This window comes from Dermacentor variabilis, chromosome 4 (assembly GCF_050947875.1).
Source record: "Dermacentor variabilis isolate Ectoservices chromosome 4, ASM5094787v1, whole genome shotgun sequence".
NCBI lineage: Eukaryota > Metazoa > Arthropoda > Arachnida > Ixodida > Ixodidae > Dermacentor > Dermacentor variabilis.
In genome coordinates this window covers 188,407,148-188,432,152 of record NC_134571.1, presented here as the reverse complement: position 1 = coordinate 188,432,152, position 25,005 = coordinate 188,407,148, and the positions used below count along the sequence as shown (strand labels likewise).

Sequence of the window (25,005 nt, the reverse complement as noted above, 5' to 3'; positions counted from 1 at the left end):
ACTTCAGGGATATTGATTTTATTTCTCACAAGAGCACATGTAGGTGAAAGCCGTAGGCAGCTCATGGGAGAAAATTTTACCATCTGGTGTCAGGAAAACTTCGGCGTCAGGCATTACAGCGCTAAAATTGGGGATCCATTCCTTGACTTTTGCTGGGAGTCGAACCCATGACCTCTTGTGCTAATTAGGGCGAAGCCGAGTAAGGCAACATGGAGATACGAGTGAACCGGCGATACCTTTCTGGTTCTGGATATTTGCAGGTTGGGTTTCAATTGACATCTTGAACGTCGACAGTCAAACCCGCTACCTTTGGTGTTAATTAAGGCACAGCTAATTAGGCAAAGGTTAATTAGGACACTCGAATTCACGACCTTTTGTGGGAGTCAAACCCACGACCTTAGGTCTTAATAAGGGCGAAGTTAATTAAGGCAGAGTTGGGGCACTAGAACACACAGCCTTTGGGGGGGTGGGAGAAGGAATAGGAAGTAACAACGCATCAGGATGAAAATATAATCTCATGAATGTCTCGTAAGGGCGCAGGCGTTCGCCTTGTTCCTCTTAGCGTATGCTAAACTGACAGTGGCTTTCTGTTCAACTTGAGAGGAAGTCAAGGTGATGGTTACATATCAAGCAGCTTGACCAGACCCACTTCCCTGATTATTATTATTTGTTTAGAAAACCTATATGCGCTTGAGCACCACTTGACCATAGCGAAGAATGCAGCTTGCACGAACAAGTATAATACAAAGATGTGTAAGAATTAACATAAGATAGAAGCATTTTCCGAGCACTCTAAAAATATGTATATACATTGAAACCAATAGCATTGCATATAACAAATAAGCCCTGCTTTGCCAATACACGAAGTAAATTTTAAGCTAATTTGTATTCATTGAGCATGTTTGGCAAAAAAATATTCAAGTGCGGCTAGCTGTAGTTAGTACGTGTCCTTGGGATATAATATTCAGTCTGTCGTCTGAAGATAATGCGTATTTTGTTTTCCAACAAATTTTCACGCATTTTGAGGTTATAACACCGTTTATGAAGTTCTGCCTTGAATGTAGGTAATGGCTTGCAGTCGTTCAATATTGCCACGTTGGGAACGTTATAGCTAAGGAATAAACAAGCTGTGTGAGCATTGTAGTCCAAACGAGTAACTACATACCCACTAGGCGTTTCTCTACTGAGAAACCAATTTATGAGGTGTGTTTTGCGTACTAATACCTCATCTTAAATGACAGAAACGTAGGTAAGAATTGAACAGAGCATTATGTATGAGTCGCTTTAGTTGTATTTTGCACCGAAGGCTCAAGTCTCAGTCACTGTTCGAACTGGACGCCGCGGTCGTGTCGTCTTATAGGATGACGACGCAACGGTGGCCTACGAGGCCTGTCATCGTCTCTAAATTTATTTGGTAGAGCGCAGTATAAGCTGAAGCGAGCAGGCCGGTTCACATTGAAAGCGCGTTCTGTGCTTGTGACGCACATCCCATCGCGCCGCACATATCGCGTGGCTTGGCAGCGCTAGTCTCCACAGCTCCGATGACTCTCTTCGCCCTTCGACTGAAATAAATGTAGCTACGACGGTACGGTTCGTTGGCCGCCATATAGTCTTCCTACAATGGTGAACCGGGAGACCCTGCGTATCGCCGAGCGGCCCACTGCCATGGACCTTCCAAGGCTCTAACCATCAGTTGCAGCGTTTTCGCGCCGACGATGGTTTGTCCACCTCGACGCGATCCACGAGCTGAAGGACCTCACGGTGCAACTATTGAAATTCGCTATCCTTGACACCCTCCGGACAGAAATTCATTCCTTCTTCGACGTCTCGTCTGGCAGCCTGGAGCCCTACGACGCTCTGCGCCGTTCTGCGCTTGTTCATTACAGAGTCTGTTATGTCCCGCTCCCAAAGCTCGACCATGACGTACCCGTTTTGCGGTTTCTCTCCGCTAACAGCTTCAACACTAGCGCCGACGATGTCTCTTTTTGCGCCTGGCTGCTTCCGTTATCAGGTAAACCTTCCTCCCTCGACCTACGGCGATACTGCGCCGTCAACCGAGACGTAGGCTACCGCGGAGCCTCCAGCCCGAGGCTTTCACCAGTGGTCTCCGTAGTGCGAGGAAGCGCACGACATTCTTGTGGAGAGCATCGGCACGAAAATAATTCTGGCCACGTCATCGCTTTCTCACCGCTATCGACGGCACATGACAGCGGTGAGGTTGCAGATCCAACGCCACCTTGCGTGACGCAGGCGATCGTGTCTATCGCCAAAACATCGTCACCTGCCGTTCGCCCACTAATCGGCTCCTTACACGATCGCAACTTGTATTTCTGCTCGAGGTTTCATTCCGACACAACTCTGTCCACGCCGTCCTGTGAGCCCGCCTCTCCGTCAGCACCCGCGCCGTGCTCCCTGCAGACTCTGTCCCTGCAGAGTCTCTGTCCCTGTGTCTGGCCGTGGCTGACATCAACACAGGATCCCTTTGCAACATAGTTCCATCGGCCTTAGCTGTACATGCGTCATGTCCTCGGCCGCCAGTGATGTCGTCGCGGTCGTCCACACAGGTGCCTGCTCCTAAAGAACATTTCAGGACCCTCTGTCGTTTTTTGACCTCAATTAACTTACGCGTTCTAGCATGCCACCACATGTCCTTGTCCTCCTCTTGGCTTCTGTAATGCAACAGCGACAGCTTCTTTGACTGGCCAACTAATATGCGCATAGCGTGGTCGACCAGACCACGCTATGGTTACAATGCCCACTCTGCCTGGCGTGCCGAGCGGTCACTCGCCATCCTTCGTGCTGCCAGGTGCGTTGCCTCACTTGTCAGGTGCAGGCCGTCACCTCGACGGCCTTGAGCCTACCTTTCAAGTATAACCAAGTACCTTTTTTGCACCGTCCCCTGCCGCATTCACATCTTAGGCCTCGACATCGTCGAACACACTGATCGTCGACGCACCGCAGCCGACTCCTGCTCCGGCACCGCCGACGCCTGTTGCAGCATTGCCGACGCACCACATGCGTAACACTCCATTGCTAGGCACCGCGATGCTCACATAACGTAAGCATCGAAGAGTGAGTCAGTGCTGTGCGCTCTCAAGAAGTCCCATTCTTGTTGTCACACAGCGTTGCAATGTCTGCCGGGTCGCACCGAGTTGTTCACGTTACCCGCACCGGAGCACGTGCGCCCACTCATACCACCCTCGTCGAGCAGTTATGCAAGTGGCGCCCACTTGTGTGACACGTAGCATTTCCGACCAAGATCATGTCGGATTGACTCGCTGCCGGCCACAGCACTGATTCGTCGCACTCTTCGTCTGCCACGCCGCTCCCTAACCCACCAACCGAAGCCTTTCACATTGACAATTCGGACTGTCTTGCCACCGCTTCTTAGGAGCGCTGAAGACAACTTCTACGTCCGAGCGTTGTCCTATTTCTTAAGCAATGGGAAATGCAGTGTACGTACGGTATGAAGGCGACGTTGTAGCGCTTCACGGCTGACCTTTGTTCTCCTCCGCCAGCAGCACTGCCTCGCTGGTTTTTTTTCTTTTAAGGTGCATTGCCTCAGCTACTGAGTCAAGCAAAGTTCCTTAGTAACCTGCTCCTTTTAAAGGTTTCGACTACGCTAAGAAACGGCCTTGCAGAGCATGGCGGCCGCGATTGTTCAAAGCGCTTGAGTAACATAACGGCACAATTGGTCTCTGCTATTTTACATGAACAGGTGTTATTGAAGAGACTGAGTTCAGTACGTGAGGCTCATATCGCGAGCACGCGTGACCCGCTGTGAACACAATCCTAATATCTCAAAACCTAATGCTGTCATTTTCTAGCCTCTCGAGTGCCAACAAAAGTGCACTAAAGCATTCCCGAACTATATCTAGTACCTGCGCGGCTTGCAGCTGGAAAATATGCGGATCACTACGAATAACAATTAAAAAAAATCAACGTATCTGAATGTCCTTATGACGGACAAGTCCCTTAAATATTCATTGAGTGCTCTATCACATTTCGCAAAAAAAAAACGCTTTGAACAGGCGTTATTGAAGACCCAATTAAACCCCCGCCTTTTTTAGTGAACGTCAGGTACAAAGATAAGAGGTCAGTCAACCCACGAGAGCTCATAGTAGCCGTGTTTTGGAATTGCAAAGCTCCATAATGATGACTATTTTCCTAGAGCACATCAGCAAATTTTTGTGCGATAGGAAATAACAGATGAATTTTATGTGGGCTGAGAAAACTTTGATGCACGTGCCTACCTGCTGCCTCAAAAATTGTAGTACCTGGCCTGAGTTTTCAATGATGAATGGGTCATCCACAGTGCCTGAGTTGGCGAAAGGGACCTCCCTTTTAAGAAAAGCTGAAGCCAATGCTCCGTTAAGCAAAGAGCACAGTTCGTGTACTGCGTAAAGAGTGCCGTTTACACAATTCCCACGTCCTGTGGTGCGTGCTATGTGAGCAAGAAGGGCAGGTGCGTCAATGAGCGCTTGCGGGAGCACGCCAATAATGTCTTCAATGGAAAGGAAGGCTGTTATGCTCTGCATGCCAGCAGGTGTGGATGTACCCGACAATTTCAGCGAACCAGAGTGATTCGTGAATGTAAGCATGAGCAAACGCGTGTAATGAGCGAGAGATCACAGATGGCGAGGGAACAATGCCTGTTCCTGAGCAAACCGTCCGTTGCTACATGGCCGGCGGAAGAGTGCGCCGCGACAGTCTGTGATTGTCTAAGCTTTAACTATTTTACTTTTTGGCTTTTGTTGCTTTTTAATCGTTTTCTTTCTCGTTGCACATTGGTTTCATGTAAATCTTCTCGCGCTTGCACCCCTGTCAGTAAATTTCTTCACTTCGAAACCATCACTTGTCCTGGCTGGTTGGTTTTCGTCTCCGTATTTTGTTCACGCTATGTACTGTCAGCGTTAATAAAGTTCGAAAGTGTTATACGCTTCTTTTTTCATTTGAACCTTCGCCAAATTATTCCATCCCTCTACCACTCAATTTAGAATGAAATTAATCTTTCGTTGCCGCTTGATGTAGATATACGCCACTTTTTGAAATACTTATTATAGGGACGCAATTGTAGTTTTTCACAAATACTTGCTGTATGGTACTGGTCATGGTCATAATTCTTTACCCGATTTATAAGTTCTGTTCAAGCGTGGCATAATAGCAACCACATTTAAATTGCTGTCCAAAGAAAAACAAAAAAAAACCTCCTTGTCACCTCACTCAGTAAAACTTCATCTTTTCGAGCATCTCTCTGTAGTCACAAAATCGTGGTCTGATTTCCGTCATGCGAAGGAGCCACTGTGACATCGCAGTATTTGACTGTATTTGTGCATTCAGTGTGTAGGTAATCCTTCTTAACGAATACAGGATTTCAGCAACAGAAAATGAGCATTTCGAAGTCACATTACTTACATCTTGCTATGGTACCTTGGCACAGTCCTTCAAAGTGGCAAGCTGCGACAAATGGCTCGGAGCTGCAACACACCGTCATTATGCTGTAGACGACGATGGTCCCCTCTAAATTTTTTGTGCCCAAGTTAAAATACACGAGGTTTGAAATTTCCGCAGCTTTGGCATGCTGCACAAAGCGGTTCATTCCTGTGTAGAGCGCGCGAGTAGACCTCTCCTGCGGAGGCATGCGAAGGCAGCTGGATTCGAGTTGGTGACGCATGCGCGCTCTCACAGAACTCCGCGGATTTTTCTTCACGGGTAGCGGTGGTCATGAGCGCGATTGCTTGAAAAAATATCTATTAGGGCCAAGAGGTGTTCCAACCTGCATGACGAATTGCGTGCGTTGTCAGCCCGTAATTGAATCGCCCTGTGACCCACCCAAACAGCGCTCTCGGGACACGCAAATGCTCTGCAGAATGAAGGTCCTTACCTGCGTCACCATTGTACGCCACCCTTGAACGTCCGAGAGCGGTTTGACGGCGAGCCGTACCACAAGTTGCCGCATGTGCAATAACACGAATTGAAGGAGTAATCTCGCGCCACTTGTTTCGATCTACATGGCTATCTTGAAATATAGACATACAGACAGCACTTTTATAATGATCCCCTTCAACTTTCCCATATTAGCTGATGCCGCGACGTTTGTAACGCAAAAAATATTAATCTAATTAGTTTATTTAGCGAAGGCATTGTGTTGGTCCTTTTTTTGTTAATGATCTTCACCTGCGTAGACAATTCAATTGTAGCGGTGTAATTCGAGTAACTTTTGTGGGCTTTCTAAAGACAAGCGTTCGAAGGTCTTTCACGTACGATGCTTCACTGTCGCGAGCTACTCGTGCATGCGATGCGAACGCGGGGGCGCGCTGTGACAGCGAGTAGCAGCGGGAACAGAAATTTCCTAAGCGGAACTAGTCTGAAAAGTTAATGCCACAAAGATGGTGCAAGTAAAAAATTGGCGCCAGTTTTGCAAGACATCGGCGCATTGCTACATAGGCTCTATTTAAAAGAGAGCAGGGTTCATACGATCGTGCGACAGTCAACAGAGTGGCAGTAAATGCTGTCTTAAGGACAACACTATTTGTCTACTGATGTTCTAGTATGTTTTCTCTGCTTCGCCTATGCGTCACTGCTGCAGATAATTTGAGCTCCTGTACCCGGTGCTCCCCCTTTATAAATTCACTAAACGCACTGTTACTTCTATAACCTGTTAGTGAAAGCCGTAATATTCTTCCGAATATTTGGACAGTTACACTAACAAAGAATAATTTTGTCGCACGCAGCAATGCTTACTTTAGAGAAATGTGAAATTCGGGGGTGATCTCGAAACTGTAGGTTTAAATGCCCATTAGTCTATTATATATCCGTCGATACAAGCACACACACACACACACACACACACACACACACACACACACACACACACACACACACACACACACACACACACACACACACACACACACACACATATATATATATATATATATATATATATATATATATATATATAGAGAGAGAGAGAGAGAGAGAGAGAGAGAGAGAGAGAGAGTCATATCATAACAAGTCAACAAACACTGACAACAAGGACAACACAGAGGAAATTACTTGGGCTTAGTAAATGAAATAAAGAAAGGATAAATTAACGGCAAATAAAGTGGATGAAAAAACAACTTGCCGCAGTTGGGAACCGAACCCCCAACCTTCGCATTTCGCATGCGATGCTCTACCAATTGAGCTTGAGCTACCACAGCGCCGTTTCCCCATCGACTTTTTTGGATATTTATGTTTCCTAGTGGAACCCCTGGGAGTGTTATCCTGCGCCACCACTCACAGAACTTGGCGGCGGACATGGAACGTCCTTCTTGCCGCTGGCGTCACGAGAACGTGTTCTTTTTGGGTGAAGGCAACTGGTCAATAAACCCGCACATGCTACCTGAAGGCATCAATGTTGCTGGATTCGAGACCCTCCTTATGCAATGAAATGAAGAAACGATAAATTAATGGAAATTAAAGTGGATGAAAGAACAACTTGCCGCAAGTGCGAACCGAACCCACAACTTTCGCATTTCGCATTTCAATTGGTAGAGCATCGCACGCGAAATGCGAAGGTTGTGGGTTCGGTTCCCACCTGCGGCAAGTTGTTTTTTCATCCACTCTAATTTCCATTAATTTATCGTTTCTTTATTTCATTTATGCTGGCTTAGTATCTTAAGACAATGCAGCGATAAAGAAATTTGCATGCCTTGATGAAAAGATATGGTTCCATTTGAAAGCAAAAAAAGGAAACTTATTACACCGAGTTCAATCGACAGATTATAAATTCGAGAATCTATAATCGTTTTCTGTCTGTCAATTTATGATTTAGTAGCGAAGAAAACTGTCAACAGAGGTATCGCGGTGCTACATAATTCGAATCACCCATGCCAGAACGCACGAGTTGATGTAATCCTCTCGTGAACTTCCTCTCTGCCGCTCTATATGACTCCTACAGTGTTGACGTCACATTAAAAGTACCATAGTTAAAAATGGGTGGTGCCACTCTTATTTTCCATCCCGCCGTTCTCTCGCCTGCGAAAGCGTGTTATCACTACAAATTACGAATTCGTTATTATAAAAGCCTATTATTCCAACCTGCCACGACCTATTTAGCTTCGCGTCACAGTAATTTCCCCTGTGATCTCCTTGGTGTCAGTGTTTGTTGGCTTCTTATATGACTAATAAAAATCAGGCCCCTCGGTTAACCCCCCTTCACGTTTATATATATATATATATATATATATCCTGTTTCACCGTCACTGCTTGATAACTGCGTCGCTCACTTTTGCGCCCAATGGCAGACACCACAAAACGCTTCTTGCAGCATTTGCTACCGCGGAGCCTAGGCCTGTGAGTGCAGGTGGCGAAAAAACTGCGGAAGCGCGTTGTAAGAGCTCGCATAGGTTTTGCGACAGGCATTACGCTCTCACCCTTTTGCTTGTCTCTTCAGGCGTGCAGGCATAGTGCCGTAATTTTCGTAGGAAGCAATGTCTTTATATATATATATATATATATATATATATATATATATATATATATATATATAAAGACATACATACATACATGCATACATATAATGTGTCTCCTATTGGGCAAACGCTGAGTACGCTTTGAGTTTGATAGTTTTTAGAGGTACGCTCATCTAAAAACCTCGGTGCCAGCGATATGGTATTGTGTGCCTCGAAGACATTGTTGCCGGAGAGGGAGGCGTTATCTCAGTGCCATGCTCGGCTGTTGATTGTTCGTGTAAGGTAGCGCATGCGTCTTCTGTTACGTTTTTCCTTTCTCTTTTTTAAAGTTGTGGTAAATTTCGCCCGCACGCATGATCGCTCTCGTTTCTTCGGGTTATGTACCGCAGTGCCTAGCTCGGAGCATATATCCATGATTCCTTTAGTTTGCCGTTCATATCACGCGGGGGAATATCATGGGAACTTGCCAGCCTCAGGCAGGCACTTTTTTAGGATATGCGCGTCAATTCAATAATGAGAGCTCTTATTCACTTATAAACGCCTTGCACTTGTGCGTCCTGCTCTAACGGATTTGTCTTATCTTGCAGTGACTTGTTCACACTTTTCGCATTCCCTGAAACCAACTGCACTAATGTGGTTGTTCATACGTAAATATGTATGATAGAGCTGGTGGGAACAATGACAAAGCAACGATGCTATTGAAAATTTGTATACCCGAAGGTGCTTTCTGATTTTTGTTCATCATTTCAGAAATCAAGGGTTAAACGTAACAACGTTTGTTGAAAAGAGGTCAGTGCATTCTAGGCATCATCAGTTGTTTGTTATTTGTAAGTGATTCGTGGCACCTTTCAGACTCATTCCTCTTATTCACCAGGGTCGATATGCAAGGGTTGACATTTTACCATATTGCACCATACTTCACAAACTTGAGAATCCTGTCGCGGCTTGAGCTGTATTTTCCATATGCTTTACGTCCTTCTAAACACCCCATGGGATCAGTCTAGATGATGATGATTTATGCATCTTATTGGCGCAAGGGCCAGATATGACCGAAGAGCGCCTAGCAGTTATTGTCGGTAGTCGACGGGAAAAAAAATCAATTTTAAAAGTTAATTTAACGCGGCTGTAACGAGACCTAAAATAAATCGACGTAAAGCTCGTAGAATGAACAAGTATTAGAATAATGACCCGGACTAGTTACGCACGCTTTAACCATAAAAGTTCTCTTACAAAGGGATGGTGCAGTCAACGTGTGAGTGAGAGTAGCACTCGTGCCTCACCGGTGAGCCCTCGAACGCAATGGCTGGGAGGCACGTGCTTTTGAAAATGCTATCGCTGCAGCAGCCCCCAATGGGAGGATACGAATGTTGTGGGCTGATAACGCGAAACGTGACAACATCTTGTAAAAACTTTAAAAATTGCTTATTGTCAAAAAGTCGTTCAATGCCCAGAAACATTGTCCGATGGATGGGAACGTGTTGTCTATATGCCGGGACGAAGCACTTTTTTCTTTGTGCTTCTACTTCCCGAAACTCTAACAAGACGCGGAGGAGCACAAAAGTCTCACGACATTTATCGCAGACATGATGATCGTCACCAGTCAATAGGTAGGAGCAAGTGCCATACGCGTCGCCTATCTTAAGATGACAGAAAATAATCTGTTTGTCGTGTTTTTCCACTTGGTGGCCAGCTTCCTGTATTTGGCTTAAAACCTTAAATTTATGAAGTGTTCCAGTGTCCCACGTATGGTGCCAATGGCCCCTCAATTTCCTGCGTAGGAACGGCTTTCAATCTACAGCAGAGAAAGCCATGGAACAATTATTTGGTTTGGTAGTTACTGAGGTGGCTGTACGGTCGGAAAGCATATTATCCTCGATGCCTGTGTGGCCAGATACCCAGCAAATATGATGTGCTGGTCAGATGCGTACAAAGCGCATAGGATTGAATAAAGATTGGTAAAGAAAGGATTTTTATTTTTTTTTGTAGAGACATTAAGGCTTTCACGACGCTTGATGAATCTATAAATATTATTCCCTTTCGTAGACTTAGGTATTTAATGTACCTTACAGCCTACAATAGTGTGTGCACTTCCGCCCTAAAGTTGCTTATGTTAGCGCACACAAAGCCGGATTTTGAGAAGGATGTGTCGATAACACAAGAAGTAAGGCCGACGTACGACTTTAATGCATCAGTGTAAAATTCTGGACATGAGCACTTTCACTGAAGTTCTGAAAAGTACATGTTTATCTGTATTTCTAGAGCGTTCTTGGTAACTTCTACAAAACACGTGTCACAATCTATCACCTGCCAGAACCACGATGGTACTGTACTGGCTGGAGCCATTACAGCGCTTCAAGAAGTGAGATATACATTTCTTCGGTAAGGTTCTTCACACGTAGTAAAGAGAGTTCTCTCCCTGTTGGGTGATTGTTGAAAAGTGTGGCACAAGTGACATTGTTCAAGGCTTTGTTACTAGGACGTACACGTTTACACTGTGCATTCAAGAAATACATGAACATGGAGTAAGATCATGGAAGACGGAAGGGTCACTCATTAGATTCTACATAGATGCTCTGTACTGGTAATCAATCCAGGTCGTGGCACGAAATCAGCACGGAAGCAGCATTTGGAGCACCATGGCTCATACAGCGCACCTTTCGACTTCGCAGGCGATCTTCGCGTTCCTGCTGCTGCTGTGTCCGTGCACAGCGTATTCGGAGTATGACCCTTCGCAACCACTACTACTATCAAGCAAGGCCACAATCTACCAGCAGACCGGCAACTATCTCCGCATCGACCCACTACAACTACTGCGCCCAGCCTTCTGCGCACCATCATCGTCAACCGTGTCGTCACATCGCAGTGGCAACTTAAGCGGCTGTCCGAGTGTCAGTCCGTTTAGTTGGCACGGAAGCAGCATTTGGAGCACCATGGCTCATACAGCGCACCTTTCGACTTCGCAGGTCTGTAAAAACGTTTCGCTTTATGCTAAGAAAAGTGACGACCCATTTTTGCTATTGCTTCCGTGCCAACAAGTGCTCTGTGAAATTGTCGCAGATTGTTTCTCTATGGCGTTGCTGTTATTGTGCTCAGGTGACGTGGAAACTAATCCCGGTCCTACTACGCGTACTGAGGCATTGCTCGAGCTGCAGAATTTGCCATCAAATCCTTCTGAGCAGACGGAAGTTCTTTTCCGGCTGTTAAAAGACCTTCAGGCTCGTTCTGTACAATCTGCTAAGGGTCAGGCCGAGTTGGTTAACGACGTCAAGGCTATTAAGGTTGGTCAAAAGAACATCGAAACAAAAATGGAATGTATCCAGAAAAGATTAGACAACCTTGAAGAAAAAACAAATGTTTTAGACCATCTCCACGATGAAATGACTGGCATTCAGGCGTCCGCTCAAGCCCAAACAACTCGGCTAGACTCTTTACTAATGCGCGTTGACGAACTTGAGGACAGATCGCGACGCAACAACCTCATATTTCATGGCATCCGTGACTCTCGGGAATCGTGGGAACAGTCCGAATCACGCATAAGAGAAGCACTAACCGGTGTAATCGACAGCCTGCCTGATACGGCAATCGAACGTGCTCATCGCATTAGTCATTACACGCCTAATAAGTGTCGCCCAATTGTAGTTAAATTCACCAACACGAAAATAAAAGACAAAGTACTTTCTATGCGCGCACAGCTGAAAGAAAAGGGCATTTCTACCTCCGAAGATTTTTCGCCCGCCACCCGTCACATCCGTAAAAAACTAATTGAGTACGCTAAAAGCCAGCCCCAACCATGCCCTTTCCAGTTAAGGTACACCAAACTAATAATGAATAAAAAACAGTTCGTCTATGACCCGGCAACAGACACCGTCAACGAGCATGCGCCATATGAACCACGAGATAACGGCGGGCATCCAAATTCCCAGCACGTGCCCAGTTAGGAAAACGTGAGGGGATGTGGACGAGATTCATGCATAGTATCTGTGTTCTTTACAAATATTCGAAGCGTCATGAATAAGCGCACTTCCTTAGCATCTGCATTGGATACTTGCAACGCCGACATTTTTGTGCTTACCGAAACGTGGCTACATTCACAGATTCACGATAACGAAATTCTTCAAACCGCACACAATTTTTCACTGTATCGTTGTGACCGTACAAAGCGTCAGGGAGGCGGCGTGCTCTTAGCCATTTCTAAAGATTTCCCATCTCAGTGTATTCATGTCAATACTGACCTCGAAACGGTTTGGGCCATCATTGAAATAAATCACCAGAAGATAATCATTGGCGTTTGTTACCGCCCCCCAACTTATTCATCTAATTTCGTAAATGAGATGCATGATGTCATTAATATTGTTACATCTCGTCATCCTACATTACCTTTATTTTTGCTTGGCGATTTTAACTTACCGAACATCATATGGAATACTGAACCTCCAACTTTATACCCTTTTTCTTCATTAGCCAATGAGTTCTTAGACATGTGCTCTGTCTTTTCACTTTCACAACTTGTTACTCAACCCACACGCACTACCGAATCCGTTGAGAACACACTTGACCTTGTATTAACATCGCGGCCTGACCTAGTTTCCGACATCACCTATTTACCCGGCTTGAGCGACCATTCAGCACTTTCGTTCGACATAAATATTTTGCGGCCAAAAACCGGTAAAAAATTCAAATCTTTTCGAGACTACGCGAAAGGAAATTTTGAAGCCATTAACGCCGAATTATCTGCTTTTCTAGACGTATTTATAAACAACTTCGACAGCCGTACCGTTCAGACCAACTGGAATATGTTTGCTACAAAAATTGCTCAACTAACAAACAAATACATCCCACTGCGCACCATTGCATGTAATCTAAACGCCCCATGGTACAACATCCGTCTCAAGCGCCTGTCTAATAAAAAGAAACGCCTGCACAAATTAGCCAAACGTTCACCTAGCGTAAACCGCTGGACCAAATACAAACTGGCGGCAGATGAGTATGTAGCCGCACTTAAGCAAGCCAAAGATCACTTTCTTGGCAATACCTTGCCTTTAATGCTGAAAACCGACACCAAGAAATTCTGGCGCGTCATTAACCCCAAGGCGAACGACATAATAACCTTAATCGACAGCTCTGGAAATGTTATTCCAACTAATCAATGTGCGTCCGCGCTTAATGATGTTTTCATGCACAACTTTTCATCAACTACACACATTACTCTTCCATCCACGCACGACTACGATTACCAAGCAATGTTTCCCATAATCATTGAACCAGCAGGCATCGTGCCAATTATCTCATCTTTAAAGCTATCTTCGGCTCCAGGACACGATTTAATAAACGCGAAATTTTTGAAAAGCACTAGCTGTTACTCTTCAATTTTCCTAGGAATGATCTTCCAACAGTCGCTAGATAAGGGTTCTTTGCCTGATGAATGGAAGATTGGGAAGGTGATCCCACTCCATAAGTCGGGTGACAAGCATTCTCCATATAACTACCGCCCTATCTCGCTCACTTCCATTCCATGTAAGATGTTAGAACATATACTTGCCTCTAATCTTGCTAGCTTTCTTGAAACTAACTCATTTTTTTCACCATCGCAACATGGCTTCCGCAAGACGTATTCATGTGAAACACAACTAGTTTTATTTACGCACAAGCTAAACGTCATTCTTGACCGCTCTTCAACTGCCGACTGTATATTCTTAGACTTTTCGAAAGCGTTTGACAAAGTGTGCCATAACCTTCTAATGTTTAAGTTGCATCGAATTAACATTGATCCCAGACTGCTTGCATGGCTTGAGTGCTTTCTTTCTAACCGTTCGCAGTTTGTCTTTGCTAATGACTCAAACTCTCAAACGAGCAGAGTACAGTCCGGCGTACCTCAAGGGTCGGTACTTGGTCCCCTCCTTTTTTTAATTTATATAAATGATCTACCCTCTTGTGTTTCCTCTAACATTCACTTATTCGCCGATGATTGTGTAATTTTCAGGGAAATAATATGTGAGACTGATATATCTTCTCTTCAATCCGACCTTAACGCTATTTCTACTTGGTGCCAATCATGGTCAATGGAATTAAATATTAAAAAATGTAAATTTATGCGCGTGTCCAGAACTTCTAACCAGCTTCCTTCTTACTGCATTAATAATCTCCCCTTAGACTCTGTTTCCTCCTACAAATATCTTGGTGTCCATATTACTAGAAACCTCTCGTGGTCCATGCACGCTTCTTACGTAATTAAAAATGCTAACCGCATGCTGGGATACCTAAAACGCAATTTCACTAAGGCACCATCTTCCCTAAAATTAATGTTATACAAGTCACTAGTTCGCTCAAAACTTGAGTACGCCGCAGCAGTTTGGGATCCCTTTCAGAAAAACCTAATTCACTCTTTAGAAATGGTACAAAATAACTCTGCTCGTTTCGTTTTTTCTAATTATAACCGAACTGCCAGCACTTCTGTAATGAAATTAAACCTTGATTTGCCATCTTTAGCCTCTCGCCGTAAAGGCCTTAGACTTTCACTTTTTCATAAGATATTTCATCATCCTTCACTTCGCGACGAACTTATCTCCCCTCCTCAATACATTTCATCAAGGTTAGATCACAATAACAAAGTTGGAATTTCATTATGCCAAACCAATGTCATGTCTCATTCATTCCTCCCGCGTACATCTGCCGAGTGGAATCGCCTACCAGCCTCAACCGCTACTATTGTTGACCATCAGCACTTCACGGCAGTATTAGATAACATTGTATAACTGGAGAATTTCATTCGTGTTTTTGTACTACCAATTGTATAACTGTTTTTGTATTACCGGAACACTGTATTACTGCACTGCATGCACCGTATTTAATTTTATTGACCAGCACTCCAGGAACACTCAGATAACATTGTATAACCGAGAACCATCTATTTCTGTACTATTAACTATTTTGCTGCACTGTACTTTTTTTTTGTATTTGATGTAACCACTCCCCTCTTTAATGCCTCTGGCCCTGAGGGTACACGAAATAAATAAATAAAACCAGAGCCACAATTTAACAAACACTAAAACGTTCATGCCCCGGAACATTTAGTATGTGTTCATTTTCTGCCCCAACGCTAACATCCTGTCTTCCTTGAGCATAGTCTTCAACATTGAATCTGTAGCCTCATAGGCCTTTTTTTAAGCAACACTGTCAGCCAAGTTGCTTTGTGTAATAAACCGGCTACTTTGAACTGTCTTACCTATTTAACATAGTACTACAAGTCGGCAGCGTTTCTTCTGTAGTAAACATCATTGACCACTATTTCTGATAAGGGGCCTGTTCGTGCTCTGTTTCAGTTTTTAAAGACAACAGAATTAGACAAACGGTGGTAACCTCAACTGATCTTTACAGCGCTACAAGTGCTACTTTGCTGTGCGGTTATTGTATCTAATGAGAGTGTCTGACTGTGATTGCGTATCTGTGCTCGCTTTTTTCTCTCTTCTTTCTTGTTTGTTTACGTCCCGCTCCCCTCTCTACCAAACGTCCCAGGTAGCACACAAAGTCTTGAAAACGTCATATTAAGGGATTCAACGTCTGAAACGGATTTTTGACCAAAATCGACGCATCAAAGACGTTCCAAACAAGATAGCTTAAAAACGAGGGGTGAATACGTCTTGATAACGTTGGAAGCCAGACAGCTTAAAAACGAGGGGTGAATACGTTTTGCAAACGACTCAAAACGCCACCGCCACGCCACGGCGCGTCAGCCTCTTTAGCGGCTTCTACAATATTCAACAACCCATCAACGCGATCCAACCCTGCGCAATGTGGCGATACCATCGTCAAATCATGTGACCAAGGTGGCCACGTGACTCGTGATGCCGGGCGAGCCGGGCGTAGTCGCGTCGTCCTGGCGTCGTCGCGTCACCGCACTCGCATTGCGCTGTGGTGTGTTTGCGGCTGTTCTGAACGTGCTGCCGCTGCCCTTTGCTATGTAAGTGTTGCAGTGTTTTGTTGTCAAGAAAACGATATTCTGTGGTCAGTTTGGGTTGTGCGATATGTTTGTGTGGTTTTAATTTGAAAATCAGTAGTATTTTCAATTGTTATGTGACCAAGGCGGCCACGTTATTCGTGAAGCCGGGCATAGTTGCGTTATCGCACTCGCATGGCACTATGGTCTGTTTGCGACTGTTCTGCATTTACTGCCGCTGCCCTTTGTCATGTAAGTGTTGCAGTAGTGTTCACTTGTTACACTGAATCCCCCGTTTAAGTATACTGTACTAATTTCACTTTATTGCTTTTTTGTTGTATGGTTATTTTTTCTCGCCATTACCTTCTTTGATATATCCTAAAGGCAATATTTCCAATTTTGCATTGTTCCCATTTTTTTATTTCTGTCACAGGATTGTTTTATGATGGTATACGGTGGTATTTCTTTTTGTGCTCTTTTCAAGCTTCTAGATGATTGGTAACATTGCTTGGAGGCAGTTGCCATCCAATTCATACTCTTGCATTTTTCAGTCTACTTCTTCCATTCGCTCCGATGTCACTTCTGCATAACTCTAGTCCATCTAATAGCACGCGCACTTTACTATGATAAATTAGACACTTTAGTACACTTCAGGTTTTTCTGTTCATTTTTGTATGTGTACTTGGAATTTTGTTTATGTGCTAGTGAATGTTCACTTTCGAGTTCGTTACGAATCCTTTCTGCGACTTTTGTCATTGTTGATGTACTTTTACTTCTATTTGCATTTCTCACACAGTTTGTTCGAACCTTGCATAAGCATTACATTTTAAAAAAGTGTTTTTGCTTTGTCACAATGTTCTCATTACATGCACTCTTGGCATGAAGGGCTTGGTCTGGCCACCTGCCAAGACGTGGCCATTTGTTCTTTGCAGGATGGCATTCCCATTGTGGTTGTAAGCATCGTAGCTTACTAAAGGCGGTATTAAGGATTTATTATTCCTAACAGGCTCATTTTCGTGCGACTTGGTAGAGGATGCGCCGGCCATGTGGGGAACAGTGCTTGGCACTGCGCCATGGCTCTTACAGTCAACACCGACGCTTCTACTCATCTGGGGCGCGATTGGAGATCGTTGTTCGAAACGCCCGATCAGTTTCACCTCACGCGATTGGCCTAGGCCGTGCCAACGGGTGCGGCTGACGACGTCTGCGCGGCATAGGCCAGTCGCGTGAGGCAAAACTAAACGCGTGTTTTGAACAACGATGTCTGATCGCGCCCGTCTCCCGCGAAAATTAGCTTCAGATGATCGTAAACCTTTCAAGACCGCTTCTAGACCAGCTTTTTGATAACGTCCTAAAAACGTTTAGAAATTGGTTACGAATAGTTTTGGCAAAGGAATTATTTGTGTCTTTCCCAATCCTATTCCTAGACCAGCTTTTCGAATACGTCTTGCAGACCTGTTCTAGATCGTCTCAAGAAAGTAATTAAGCAGGACATTAGCAGAGATATACGACGTTTTCCCGCCGAAGTTCTCTCATTCGTGTCTTCTTTAACCCGTTTTTATCGTCTTGGATAAACGCTACGAAAACGTTACGTATCTCTTTTGTGCTACCTGGGGTAGGGTAGCAAATCAGATCTTCCCTTCTGGTCAATGTCCCTGCCTTTCCCATTTCTTCTGTCTCCCTCATAGTATTTATTAAATCGAAAGCCTTAAGTGGCTCATTGCAATGGCTCATAACAGGAAAAAGCGGCGTCTAGTCAAGTGGCTCAAAAAATATTATCACCAAGCCAAGTGGTTTAAAATGTTGACGAGTGGTACAAAAAATGTCATCATCCGTAGTGGCTCGCATCCGAAAAAAAAAAGCATAATCTCGAATGGCTCATACCCCGGAAAGCAAGCAAAGCTGCAATGACTGAATATGAATGAAAACACGAAAAGAAAAGAACAAAGTAAAGAAAGAAAGGAGACATCAACATTAGAAATCATTCATACCCCCGTAAGCAAGCGAAGATCAATGGCTGAATAAGAATAGAAAAAACGAAAAGGAACGAAAGAAGCAACCAAATAAATAATGAAAGAAACAGAGTCAAAGAAAACAAGAAACAAAAAAGACTGAAGGAAAGAAAAAAACTAAATAACCTTTAGATAGTGCGTTAGGTGCTCACATGTGTAGTTGAGGAAATTGACATAAAGCACAATAAGTTTACATCACACTGCAGCTCGTTATGTGTCGCAAGTAGTCTGACGCCTCTGATCGTATAACTTAATGCATTACCACGTGTGCATTACCACACGTGCAGCAGACTTGTGCCTTCACGTGTTACAAGAGTGTAACATGCTGCCAATTTTTGCGAAGTAGAATGTCGGCTATTCCCGCTCGCTCTCTGATCCATAGCGCTCTCTTGCTGTTTCTTAACGTTGCGCCTAATATTTTTCGTTCATAGCTCTTTGCTCAGTCATCAACTTGTTCTCAAGCTTCTTTGTTAAGCTCCAAGCTTCTGCCCCATATGTTGGCACCAGTAAAATACAATTATTGCACACTTTTATTTTCAAGGACAATGGTATGCTCCCAGTGAGGATTTGGTAATGCCTGCCGTATGCACTCCAACCGATTTTAATTGAGGCGAAAGCAATAAGCGGCTCGTTGCAATAGCTCATACCTAAAAAAACGCGGATGGTACAAAAATGATCATCAGCAATAGCTCATAGACTGTTAAGCAAGCAAAGATTAAATGGCTCATACGCCTGTAAGCAATGAAGCCTAGGCGAGGCCGTGCGGCGCTCGCAAGCTAACAGGAGCCTGGAAATGGAGACCGTGGACGATGCCGCTCCCCCGGACGAGCTCTCAAGCGGGGGAACGTGGTTTATTCGGAGAAAAGGCCGTTTCATGCCCGAGCAAAGCGAGGCATCCGTCGGGCGCGAGCCGACGGGGAGCGGTACGAGGCCCAACCCCCGGCTGGGGAAGAAGCTGGCAGCAAGATCGGTCGAGAAGCAGCACGCGGAGGTTCCGGAAGGTGCTGAGAAAATTATTATTCGCCCGAAAGGAGGTATCAATCGCATCCTGGTGGAAGTTGGAAGATTGCGTATGCACGTCTACCTGGCCCAGGCCGCCGGGGTCGACCCGGAGGCTGCAGACGAAGACGTAGCGTCACCAAACCTGACGCAGCAGTCGATCATGATAGCTACGCTAGACGCAGCACGGGCAACTAAGTACGCTGCGATCACGGCACTTCGGGTCGGTGGATCGATGGTCGAGATGAAGGCGTATATTGCCATGCCGGAAAGCGGAGTGAAAGGAGTGATCCACGAGGTCCCACTGGATGCAACTCACGAGGAAATCCTTGATGCACTTAGAAGAAATAAGAAAAACCCATCGATCATTGGAGTCAGAAGACTTGGGGCGAAATCCAAATCTGTATTGATCCTGTTTGAAGACGGGAAAGTGCCGATGCAAGTTTACCTCCGATGCTTCCGCACACACTGCTACCTATACAAGAAAAAATATGAAGTATGCGTCACCTGCGGAAAACTTGGACATCGGGCGGATGTTTGCCCGAACCCCGAGCACGTCAGATGTCGGGGTTGCGGAGCCGAAAACCCCGAACCAAATCACAGCTGCGAGCCTCAATGCTTCCTATGCAAGAAAGCCCACCTCCTAGGCGACAACAAGTGTCAGGAGATATATCGCATGCCGTACATCATCAAGAAAAAATTGTGGGCGAAGAAGATAGAACAAGAGAAGCTCCAGTTGCAATACCCGACTCAAGGCAAGCCCCAGGCCACCACCTCGGCACCTAGAGAGGAGCACCGAGGCAGAGCAAGTGATACTACCAGACACCAGGCGGGGCAGCAGTCGAGAGCGAGATCTAGCTCGAGAGCCGGAGGGAGGTCCAGTTCGTGGTCCGCAGGAGGCCGCCAGCAGACTCCAACCAAGTGGCCTGCTGACCAGGGCCGGGGACCCGGCTTGCCGCCCAAGGACCCGTGGGGAAAAAAGAAGAAAGAAGAAAATACCCACTTGGTAAGCTTTGGTAGCCAGGGCTCCCAGGCTTAAAAACATGAGATTAGCTTACTTAAGAAAGAAACAGAGGAGCAGAAGAAAGCAAACATAAGGTTAGAACGATTGCTGAGGGAAACCCAAAATGAGCTGAGCACGCTAAAAACAGAGAAGGTACCTGCAGAGGCTCCCAAAAAAATGCAACACCCACATCACTCCTCCTGCTCCTGCGCCAGCTACATCTGGTCAGGAGGAAGACCGACCCGCTGGCGAGCTGGCAAAAGAAAATTGAAACGTGGCCGATGAAAATGGACAAGGAGAACGAAACCATGAAAGCAGGAGAGCTACAGAATGGAGGAGCAATTGCGCTATTACAGGCGCAAGTGAACCAACAGTCTTGCAAGATAGACGCCCTAAGCATGTCTATGGATACCTTAGGCCCGACAATTGCTAGGCTGTACAAGAAAATCGGCGCAATAGAAGCGATTCTTAATTGAAATGGATAAAAATTCGGGTAAGAAAAATGCCTCCACATTCTGGCAGTGGAATTGTAGGGGGTACAAGAGCAAAAGAGCGTTGCTGCAACAATACCTCGAGCTGCAACAGGAAGCACCTATAGCCATAGTCGTGAAGGAAAGGGGAAAGGCCCCTGTTAGATAATCGGGTTACCAAAGCTTTGACAGCGGCAAGGGGGATAAATGCCGAGTCGCCACCTTCGTAAAGCGAAACATTGCAACCATTGTCCATGATGTCTCCCCCAGCGAGGCAGAGGCTGTTCTCGCTGAGATTATCACAGGGAAGAAAAATAGAGATAGCATATTCCTGCTGAATGTGTACAGCACACCCAAGCAAAAGAAAATTAGATTCATTAATTTATTCCGCAAAGCACTCAAAGTCGCAGATGGGAGACCTCTCATCATTATGGGAGACTTCAACGCGGCTCACGAGGGATGGGGATATACATACTGGGACCCTGAAGGTAGATGAATATGGGAAGATACACAAACGCTAGGGCTTACTCTACATACTTGCGCATGCGTCCCTACGCCCACAGGCAACAGTATAACCAGGGACACTGCACCTGACCTCACGATAAGCCATATGGCGCGAACAGTAACATGGAAAAGTACAGGACAAATTCTAGGCAGCGACCACTTCATTATTTCGCTCACGCTACGAAAAGGCGTCAAAACTCGCCTCATCAAACAACCGAAATTAACTGAGTGGGATAAATTCAGAGAGATAAGAAAGGAGGCCTCACTGCCGGGCGATATCTACAACATCGACGAGTGGACACACCTCCTTAAAACGCACATAGGGGAAGCGACTACAACTGTAGAAGATGACGACGCACCCCCGGCACTAGACAGCAAACTGCTGAACATGTGGAGCAGAAAGAGAAACCTGGAGAAAAGACTCAAGGCACAAAGATGGAACAGGAATATCCGGCGCGAACTAGCCAGACTCAACAAAGAAATAAAAACATATGCGATTAAGTTCAACTAGCAGAATTGGCACAGCAAGGGCGATGAGATTTCAATCAATCAATGGCTCATACCTGCGTAGCAAGGCAAACAATTGAACACCTCATACCCACTTAAAGCAGAGGCTGCAAGTGCTCAGCAAAGTGAAGCGAACACTGCATACATTCATTGAAATCACACATATACAACACACAGAACAGCATGCGTTTAAATAAAAAAAACAAGCTGAAAACAAGCATCTGAACCATCAATAAAGCATTGCATAACCCCCTTGGAAGTACGTTACGGCCGAGAATGCTCGCCAAGCGAGAAATAAGGTGCGACGTGCGAAGCGGCGGGAGCAGGGCATTCGACCGTGAGTGATGCTTTCCCCTGCTGAGAGGATGCAACGTAAAGTCGGAGAGAAACGATGTTGGCGCTAGTCTGACCGCGCTATGCAAGCGCGCGAAGCCGCAGTGAGGCGTTGAAGAGGAGCCGAAGAAGCCGGACTGCGAAAGCGGCAACGCTGCGATGCGCGACGGTAAAGTAGATAGGAGGCCGAAGCTGGCTGGCATCGGCTTGCCAAACGTTGCGGGTCGTTATGTCTGGCAAGAAGCCTGACCCCTCCGATCGTATGACGTAATGCATTACCCAAGTGTGCAGCCGGCTTTCGCCTTCACGTCTTTCAGGACTGTGACATGCTGCCAAACTTTCTCTTGGCGCGCAACTACAAAAACTTGCTGTCCACTATTCCACTTGTGTGTATTGTAGCATCGAAGAAAAAGTAATATTACTGCCGAGAAAGAGCAATGAGCCAAGATATCTTGTTACTACGTGGTTACGGTTTATTCCTATACACATTACACATGATTCTAAATGCATAAGCGGATATAGTCTCCCAGTCAGCGATATTAGTAATTAGCGGTACACTCCAGCCTAACTCGAGTCAATTACACATGTCAGTCATTGTTTCTATCGGTTTGCTTCGTTTATTTGTTCAGACAGCTTGTGCATTCTTTATTTAGTTACAGAAAATTTCAGTATACTTTAAATGAGGGCTAACACAATTTGATTTTTGCATCAGCTGTTACTTGCTTTAGTTTTATTGCCAGCCACCTATTGCAGAGCTCTTCGATTTCAATTTGTCGTTCTTAAGATGCAGTGAATAACTAGTAAATTAAAATGTAACTTGTTTCTGGTAAAGCAATAAGGGTCTGCAGCAAGGATAATAAAAGACGCTTGCCACTAAACGGGATATTCTGATAATGGCGAATAATAAATGTGGCCTGTTAGTTTTCAGAGATAATAACAGTTCAAGAAGTGAGAAAAACATTTGAAATTACTGTAAATATGACAGCACGTCATTGTGGTACCGCGCAATGAAATTACAGAGGCATTTATACAGGATATTGCTGTAAATAAGAAGGGCTGTTATTTCGGCGACAAGGAATACAATTAGAGCCTTCCGTATATTTTACACATATTCCTGTAAATGTAACGGCGTGTTCTTGCGGTGCCATGGAATTGCGGTACATACGTCTATATTTTACACCGGAAATTACTGCAAATATGAAGGCACACTACTGCAGTGCTGTGGAGAGACGCTGCGGGTACCTGTACATTTTAATGAAATTAGCTGGCAGCTGATGCTCCCGGGAACAGTCCAGTAAAAATAATGGGGCAGTTTTTCTGTAGTTGTGAGCAGTTGTGTAGTTATGAATTACCCACTAGCCTGTTGGCATGTCATGCTTATATAATCGTGCCCCATGTCCGTGGCTTGTACTATAAAGAGGCAATAGTGGTTGGAGTCATGAAGTTATGACAATACGAGCTGCACCAGAATATACGCGTTAAAATAAAGTCATAGCTCTCGATAGTTCTTTTTTTCCGTCTGTGCGTTTGTGTATATGCGTTTGTGAGCGACTGTCCCCACAAAGTTCGCCAGGCAGTCATAACAATATGACGTGATCATATAAGCGGTAACATATATTCAATGGCGGTAACTAACATGATATGCAATCACTTAACGGAGCACCAATTTCTCTCGCCACCTGAAAATTTATGTAAGTAAGGGAGTTTCCCACAACGTCGACTAAGCTAGCTGAAACAGCTTTCACGAAATAAAACGGTAAAATATGTTTTTGAAGTTGCGATTTCGAATAGAAATTGCGATTATAATCAAGTCCAGAAAACGTAAAAAAATCGGTTGGCCTTTGTAGTATTACTAAAGGCGTGTGAGAAAAAGCTCTTCCGCTTTCTGAAAATAGGCCCTGAATTTCTTCCGTCATCACTCAATTGCCCATGCTGACACTGGGTCGGCCAGTTAGAAAGTCCGCCCTGTGAATACCACAGGGCTTATTCGTTCTTACCTTTTCTAGATGACTGAGTAGTTCGCTGTTGGCATATGTAGGAAGAGAATGGTTTCTTCTTGCCTGCTGTACGTCGTGGGAAGCGTCGCTTTCGATGTCGTACCGTAGTTCAGAAGATAGCTTTTGAGCTGCTAGCGCAGCGGCCTGAATGAGATAAGATATCACACACTCCAAGTAACAATGGCTTCAGAAAAACACAGCAGACCTATTCGACATTGCCACACCCCAGCCACATTTGCAGGGAAGCTCTTTCTTTCGAGTAATTCAGAATTTCAATTGCAAATAAACAGAGCCCACACTATCAAAAGTACCTCGCATATGACTCTACCGTTTCAAATATTGCCCGCATGTAACGTTCGATTCCGAGAAGTTGATTAAGGAGCGTTTAGCAAAGACCATACTTCGCCCAGACACATTTAAATTGATACATCATAGGCCTTGTGCTCGCTCCTTTCACATTAAACTAATTTATTCTTTTGTTCTGTCATAGTTCTTCCAATAGTAGTAGCTGTTTAATACGCGGTTTCTGTAAGACGCTTGTAACCCTCAGGACCGTTTTCAAAATTTTTTTTTTCTGCAAAGTCGAAAATAGTCCACGCACAGTAAGCTTTGTCCAAGCGTCATCAAAAACTGGCACGCTATTAGTAAAAATTATGAACAACGTGACTCGTTCTGTTCCCTAAAGACACCGCGGGTGCATCATATTAGGCATGAAAATGAGGAAGCACCGAGAGTTCAGTTAATATTTGAAAAGAGTTAAGTTTCGTTCGTTCTCCGTCCTCGCTTCA

The 25,005-nt window shown here is 45.0% G+C and overlaps 2 protein-coding genes across 2 annotated transcripts in view; one reads left to right on the top strand and one right to left on the bottom strand.

Moving 5' to 3' along the window:
- LOC142580017 (uncharacterized) overlaps positions 1-24,324 on the bottom strand; it is a 111,933-nt gene extending 87,609 nt beyond the window's left edge. Inside the window, exon 1 of the mRNA XM_075690738.1 lies at positions 24,218-24,324. The gene's annotated coding sequence lies outside the window, so the exon portion shown is untranslated. The remainder of the gene's footprint in view (positions 1-24,217) is intronic.
- Positions 11,091-12,398, top strand: LOC142578105 (uncharacterized). Its single transcript, XM_075687519.1, has one exon. It carries the CDS (start codon positions 11,096-11,098, stop codon positions 12,395-12,397), a length of 1,302 nt encoding a protein of 433 aa, XP_075543634.1. The 5' UTR covers positions 11,091-11,095; the 3' UTR covers position 12,398.
- Positions 24,325-25,005: the final 681 nt, after the last annotated feature.